The sequence below is a fragment of the Miniopterus schreibersii genome, assembly GCF_964146895.1.
Source record: "Miniopterus schreibersii genome assembly, chromosome: 4".
NCBI lineage: Eukaryota > Metazoa > Chordata > Mammalia > Chiroptera > Miniopteridae > Miniopterus > Miniopterus schreibersii.
In genome coordinates this window covers 66768973-66776651 of record NC_138105.1, presented here as the reverse complement: position 1 = coordinate 66776651, position 7679 = coordinate 66768973, and the positions used below count along the sequence as shown (strand labels likewise).

Here is a 7679-nt window from a genome sequence, read left to right as displayed (position 1 = left end):
GTCTCTTCTGTGACCTACAAGAACCACAGGTGCTGGGGTCAGGGGAGGGAACATTTCTTCCCCAGCCCTGCAAGAGGGGTGGTGCTGCCTGAATTGGGGCTGGGAATTGCCTAACACGTGTTGTGACAACCACTAGATGGAATCACCCTCTCTCCAGTCCCAACAGAATCTCCCACAGGAATCCACACCCCCACCCATCCTTTCTCCAGGCACATGTAGTGCCCTGTTGTGCCAGCCGTCCCAGGGGCTGGTCATCTCACCTTTCCAGCCTGTGATGATTCGGAGCTGTGCTATCTTTAACTCTGGGCCAGGACACTCCGCTCCCCTCCCCTCTGGTAAACACTGCTCAGATGACAGAGCTGGAATCCAGTGGGGGGTGGCAGGCTCTGTGCATGGCCAAGCCGTCAGGCCCGCTCCTTGTGTCCCCTGATCCTGCCTCTACTAGAATTCTGGGAGTTGAGAGAGATTCACCCATTTACTCACTCAACACATGAGTGCTAAGGATATGGCAGTGACTAAGACAGACCCTCGCAAAGCTCTAGAAGTTCTGAGGAAAGCATTAAGCAAGTAGATGAGCAAATGAGAAGAATTTCACTTCTGTGGAGGCAGGAAGGTGGGAAGTGACAGTGAGTGGGGGTAGTGGCTCCCACCAGAGGTGGGCTGCATGCATCCTGGCTGAGCTTGAGCAACCCCTACCCCTCACTGAGCCTCAGTTTGCTCAGCTATCAGTGAAGTGGGTCATTATCCTGGCTGTGTGGCCTTGGGCAGGCCACTTGGCCTCTCTGAGCTTGTTTCTTCACCCAAAAGTTATAGGTAATAATTTTATCTTTTGTTTTGACCCCCCTCCGTGGGATCTGTTCCATTTTACAGCACCCCAACATCACTTGGGGTACAGAAGTTTTGGGGAGGTGGACTCCTCCTCCATCCCCCATTTCTGGGCTACTGATTGGTCCAATCCAAGTGAACGTTAGGACTTTGGTTGGCAGAAAGATGCCTTCCATTCTGCTGGCTGCCATGTTGGGACACCTGGAGGAACCGTTATTCCTGTTTTGAGCCCTGAAACCCTCACCTGAACCTACCTGAGCTGTTTTAAGATGGCTTTGATTGGGGAGTCTGAGCTTGTAAAGAAAGCATTTGGCACAGATCAGTTTTCCTCTTTGGTGAGCCTCATAACACCTCTGAATCACCTCAAAACAGGAATAATGAAACCTACTTGACAGTGCTGCTGTGAGTTAATGAGGTGGCACATGGAATGGTGCCAGCATGCAGTAGGGGCTCAATAAATGCTTTTGCACTGTTATATGTCTCCTAGAACATGGCTCTGAGAGCATCTGCTGATTTGAAATCCACTCCTTTAAGACAAGGATATATTCATGCTGTACCTCAGTGGGTGTTAGCTATTGAGAGTTGTTGGACGCCCAGAGAAACCAGAAACGGAGGACCCTCCAGCCCAATGAACTATTAGAGGTGAAATGTCACCAGGGCATGTCCTTCCCTACTGCCAGAGGAGGTGAGAACAGGGAGAGATCATTGACCTAACGGCTCAATCCTTACCTCTGAGGGGACTGGCAAACAGTGGGTGCTCGGGGAAAACTCAACGGCCACCTAGTGAGGCAGTACTTTTGGGTAGGAGTTTGACTGTACTAATGTGGAGGAAACCAGAATTTCACAAGTGAGATGGCAGTAGAAAAAAAAAAAAAGAACCTTGGATTTTCCTAAGCTGGAATCAGCTCCAGGAAACCCAAGTTCATGGACAGACCTCTTGGGCCACAGCGCTCCACCGGCTCCATCGCTGGGTCTCATTGAGTTAGCGGCCCTCCTGTTTCCTCAGCCCTTCCTTGCCTTTCAGGATGGTCAAGCCACCCTCTTTTCCATGGCAACCGTACTGCAAAGTGAGGGGTTTGGACTCTCAGTGGTATTCACTTTTTCTTTTTATGCATAATACTCCATTTGAATGAAACCTTACACAGAGCCCCAGTACACAGAAACTCCTCCAGTTAGAGATGGAGGCCCAAGGGCTGCTTTTTTAAGTGGACTGGCACCATGGCCTTTTACTCTCAGGGGCATCCTCCTTCCCCCTTCTCCCCCAGCAAGGAACTGTCTGGTGGTTTTCTTCTAATGTTGTCTTTTTAATGACTTAAACACCAGCACCAGGACTCACAATTTAAACGGCCTCATTTCTTTATTCCGTGCTGTTTCCCACCTCGACAGAAGGTAAAACCTGGTCTTGTAAATAAAGAGCATCCTAAGTAATACTGCAAATCCACAGGAGAGACCCAGTTTTCTCAGAGGGCAGAATACCCAGGCACCTGCTGTGGTGTCTGAAGCCCTCCATGTAGCTGCCATTTGACAAGGCTGAAGGAGAGGTGTGGGGTGAGGATGCTGCTGTCCCCTTCTGCTATTCACTCTTGTCCAAAGAGGCCAGGAACAGTCCCCTTCTGCCTGTCAGGGCAAACGCAGTACTACCCAAGAAAAACCGCCCGGCAGCAGGTTCTCTAACACAGGCACTTTATACCCTGAGTGATGGGAAGCAAAGATTTTGCATCACCTCAGCTCTCAGCATTCACTGTCTCACCCAGCTGATTTACTGAGTTAACGCTGCACTTAGGATTTCCTTAGGAAGACCTGGATTCAGGTGCTTGAGCAGTGGTAAGAGTGGCTAAAGCCACTTGGGGTGGCTATGCCCACAATACTGTGCACTTGTACGTGATTTGTGGGGCTGAAGCAGCCTGCAGTTCTCAGAGTCTGTGAAAAACCAACCCCCAAAGCAACCTTGCTAGTTCTCACTCAGTGGGAAACTCACATCAAGCTCAGTGCCTTGGGCATCTGGCCTGAACCTGTTTCGAAAAAACACTTCCCTAATGAGGATGGGAATACGAGAGGCCCAAGTAAAAGGCAAATTAGTGAAGTTTTAAGAAATGTACAGCCACCTGCGTTTTAGGAACCAATACCATGGTCTCCCACCTCCACCAAATTCTTCACACAATAAAGCTCGCTCCTGAGGGCCTCGGCTACCTCAGGCACAACAAAACCCTTGATGCACAAAATTAAGTTATCAAGTCTTAAAAGAAAATTTCAAATTCTTAAGAAAAAAAATATGGCAGCAAAACCTCAGAACTCCTGTGCAATGCCTGTAGCCTGACCACCTACTAAATAAACAGAACACCAAACCAGCCCAAAGCTATGCAAGTGGCAGGCTGCCCTGAACAGAGCGCCCTGCCTGTGCAGGCTAACTATGGAAACGCAGAAGGGAGCAGGGTGTGACTGTGCTGGAAGAAGTGAGAGATGGTCTTGTGAGAGTCTCCAACTTTCCACCTTGGTAGCCCCCAGTCCTAATACTGTATTTTGTGGCTGAGTTTATCCAGCCACATAAGGGGCAAAGAAGGACAGACCCAATTCTGTTTCTAGCAGAGGAAGGCAATGGCTTCAATCCCTCTGTCTCTCAGTAAGAAGGCAAAATCTTCTGAGACCCAGGCAGATGGGATGTGTGGAAAGTCGTGCATCTTCTCCCAATTATGGATGGGTGCGTACCCTCCTGGAGAAAGACAGTTCTCTGAGCACATGATTCTGAAGGCTTCTAGCACCAAACTAACTCCTTTCCCCACTCTGTGCAGAGGTGAAGGGCCATGGAGGTTGGAGGGCCCTTCTTCCTGTTTCATGCCACCTGAAGTGCTCACCAAGAGAGGGCAAGGACTGGTGTGGGCTACACCTCTCTGGGTTTCTCCCCTCTCAGAATCCTATCAGTGCAGCTCAATGAAAGCCTCCAGCTCCTCAGGGATGAAGCCTTTGTAGGGGATCTTATTCTTGTCCAGGGCGCGGGCTGCAAGGCACTGTAGGGTTACATAGTTGAAAGGCTGAATGGTGCTCTTAGCCAGCAGCTTCTCATCCAGCAGCTCGTAGGCTGTTTTCTTGAAGGCATTGGTGGCATCCATGTGGGCCCCCGCTTCAATCAGGGCATTCATAATCCCCGGGGAATTGTTTTGGGCGGCTATGTGCAACGGGGTGTTGTTGTCAAAGTCCCGACTGTCTGGGTCAGCTCCGCAGTCAAGCAGTACCTTGACCACCTGCAGGGAGGGGAATCTGCCCACTGGGTATCGGCCCACATTTGTGGTGTCCTTGTCCACGGCCATGTGCAAAGGGGTGAAGCCATTCTTGCCCCGGGGGGCACACTTCAGCAGCCGGTAGACGGTCTGGTGCTTCAGATGTTCCTGGTCGGGCGTGCACTCTACTTTCTCCAACAGATAGAGCAGGTGGAGGATGATGGCCAGCGCCTTGGTGAACTGTACAGAGTCCCCTGGCTCCTTGGGCAGTTGCAGGGCCCGTTCCACTTCCCGGACCCCTTTGCAGAGCACCCCCATGAGGTCTGCAAAGCCAATTTGTGTGCCCAGGCTGCCCTTGGCCGCCCGGTCCTGAAGCACGTAAGAGAAAAGTTCAGCAAACGAAAGGAAGCTGCTGGCGGTCATGGGGCTCAGAGGCTCCAGGTTGTTCTGCTGCATGTCTAGGGCATATTTCCACAAGCGAATACAGCGCTCAAAATTGCCTGAGTCAGCATACACTGCACCCCTATAACGGATATAATAAGAAGTGTCTGGATGAGAGGGACCCAGGATGCGCTCTCGGATCAACAGGGCCTGCATCCGCATTTCGTCCGGATCGGTTATAAGTGCTTCCAATTCCTCGGCAGTGTTCACCTCTCTGGAATAATCATAGGCCAGGACCAGCTGCGGGGGCTCTGGCTTGGGCAGGTACGCGCCCCCCTGGTGACGGAGCTCCATAGCCCGCCTCCAGTGTTTCAGGGCCCCAAGCAGATCACGCTTCTTATCCACATACGTGGCTCCCAGCAATTCCAAGGCTTCCACCGCAGCTTCCCGGCTGGTAGGGCAGCAGCTCTCATAAGATTCACTGCTAAGGGGTTCCTCCGGGGAGGAACTGCAACAGCTGGCCTCCCGGGGCTTCACGCATCCCGGGCTGGTGGAGGGACTTTCTTGGGCCAGCCCTGGCTGCGCCTCCTTCCCAGCAGGCTGCTCCTGGATAAGGTACTCCACGATGTTGGTGTGGCCAGTTACGCTGGCTGCCAGCAACGGGGTCATGCCGTAGCCATCGCGTTCCATGCGGGCGTTGCACCCGAGCAGCAGCTGCAGGATCTCCAGGCTGCCGGATTCGGCGCAGTCGTGCAGGGCGGTGTTACCCTTGGCGCTGCGCCGGTTCACCTGGGCGCCCTGCTCCAGCAGGTAGCGGGCGATCTCACGGTGGCCCTTGTAACAGGAGATCATGAGGCACGTGTGCCCGTGCCGGTTAGCCACCTCCAGGTCGGCCTGGTGCTCGCCCACCAGGTAGCGCACCACCTCCAAGTGCCCATCGAAGCAGGCGGCGCGCAGCGGCGTGGAGTTGGTGCGCGTGGTGCGGTTCACCGAGGCCCCGCGGCGCAGCAGGCTCTGCACCACGTCCAGGTGGCCGGCGGCCGAGGCGGCCCACAGCGGCGGCGCGCCCTCGATAGTCTCGCCATCGAAGTGCACCGAGCCTCCTGCCTCCACGCTCGCGCCGCACCGGTCCACCAGATACTCGACCACGTCCAGGTGGCCGTAGCGGGAGGCGATGAGCAGCGGCGTCCCCTCGCCGGCCACCTCGCCCGTCAGCTCGTCCAGCTCCTCCCGGCTCCGGCCGCTGAGCAGCTTTTGGAGAAGCTGGAGCTTGCCGTCGCGGGCGGCATTGTACACGACGGTGCGGAGGTCCATGGTCCGGACCTCTGCCAGGCCATGGGCCGGCCGCCGGGAGACCGGGAAACTGCAGGCTAGAGCCCGGAGAGGCTGACTGCAACCTTCACCGTCTCCCCCGCCGCCATCTTAGGGGTCCTTAGGCGGAACAAAATGGTTGCCGCTGCCTGGTGCCGTCGTCTAATGGGAGCGCAGAGAGAAATGTAGTCCTCTGAGCCAGCCTACTCGGTAGGATAGAGAAGGAACTGTGAGGTTTGAGGACTATGTCTCCCAGAAGTTCGCGGGGTAGTCCCGGCGTACTGGTAGCACGGTGCATGGTGGGAATTGTCGTTCCATGTGCAGCCGATCATAGCGGGATCTGTCAACGGAGGACTACAGTTCCCGAGATGCATCGCCATCGCGATAGCTTATGGGACCCAAGGAAGTTTTGTGGCTGTCTCAGTGCCGGTGCCAACAGGAAACGCAAGCAAGGGCCAAAGACTACATTCTCCAAAAGGCATCGGGAGCAACGTGGCGACTATTATCGAGAGTGAGAGTGAACCGGCCAAGCGGTCTGACTCTGGCTGCTGACCGATAGGGGGCTCTCGGCAGAGGCAGGAAAGCCGGCGGGGCGAGGTTGCTAGGGGTGCCGGAAGTACAGGTGGCCCTAAGGGTCAATCTCCTGCACTCATTTCTCGTTCATTGATTCTTTCATTCACTCACCCATTAATCCGTCAACTGAAGGTGGTTGCCACCATGTCAATACCACCAGAAGTTCTTGAGGCGCGGTAATGCGGGGAGGCTTTAGTGAAAATAGCTCAGTTGTGATACAGCCTGAGTGTGGAAGGGCTGGGCTGTGAGACATCTTAGCTGCGAGACCGCTCAGCCCAAACCGCTCCGGGGAGCGTCTCTTGCTGCTTCAGTTCAGGGGTTACAGCTCCTGCTGAGGAAGCTGAAAGGGAATCCGTCGAGGCAGAAGTGAATCTGGCTTATATAGAGAAGAATGCTGGCCCATGTCCTTGATTGGTCCATTTCTGTGCAAACGAGGGTTCAAATCCACAGTTTGATCCCTGACACTGCTCCCATGAGAGGTGAGGACTACATACCCCCTCCTTGAATGTGGGTGGACACGTGCCTGCTTTACTTATAGAGTAAGACAGAAGTGGCACTGGGATTTCTGAATTTAGGGCATAAAAGTTCACCAGCTTCCCCTTTCTCTCTTTTTTTTTAAGGTTCTGAAAGAATTTTTTACTCAACTGGATTACAGAAAAGTCTTTTTCTCAATTTTGGTACTAATCAGAGGTACTCATGATCAATTCTATGAAATCCACTATTCTCTTGAGATGCCCAATCTGGGGAAGCCAGCCACCATGAAAGAAGTCAGGACCATCATGCTGGACAGACCAGTGAGACCCTCTTGTCCACCCTCCCAGCTGAGCCCAGCCTTCCAGCCATCCCCTCTGAGGTGTTCCCCCTGTGAGTGAAGCTATTTTGGATCTTCCATACCAGTCATCCACCAGTTGATACCACCCACAGGTAACAGAAGCTCCCTGCCCCACCCCCAAACTGAGCCCTGCCCAAATTCCTGACCTGCAGAATCCATGACATATAAGAAAATGATTGTTTTAAGCCTGTACGTTTTGGAGTAGTTTGTAATGCAGCAATAGTAACTGGAAGCATGTTAAATGTAGCTTGTGGCTTTAATTTGCCTGCCTATAATTACTAATCAAATCACAAGAGTTTGTTTACTATGTCTGTTTCCTCTCTGGGGAAATGCCTGTTCAGTGGGTAAATATGCCATGGTTTAGTTTCTAAGAAACAGTCTCATTGTGTTCTGAAGGGACTAAATAGATCTATTCCGTTTAGCTCAGCCTGAGGTATTGATATATGCCTTTATTTCATTCAATCGGCCATATTTATTGATATTCTAAGCACCTACTATGTTTTGGGTCAGTTGCTACAAGCTGTTCTCAAGACAACTGTTCT

General features: G+C 52.9%; 1 protein-coding gene across 1 annotated transcript; it reads right to left on the bottom strand.

Annotated features, from left to right (window-relative positions):
• Positions 1 to 1919: 1919 nt before the first annotated feature.
• FEM1A (fem-1 homolog A) lies at positions 1920 to 5875 on the bottom strand. Its single transcript, XM_081134164.1, has one exon. The coding sequence runs from the start codon at positions 5733 to 5735 to the stop codon at positions 3741 to 3743; it is 1995 nt and encodes a 664-aa protein (XP_080990290.1). The 5' UTR covers positions 5736 to 5875; the 3' UTR covers positions 1920 to 3740.
• Positions 5876 to 7679: the final 1804 nt, after the last annotated feature.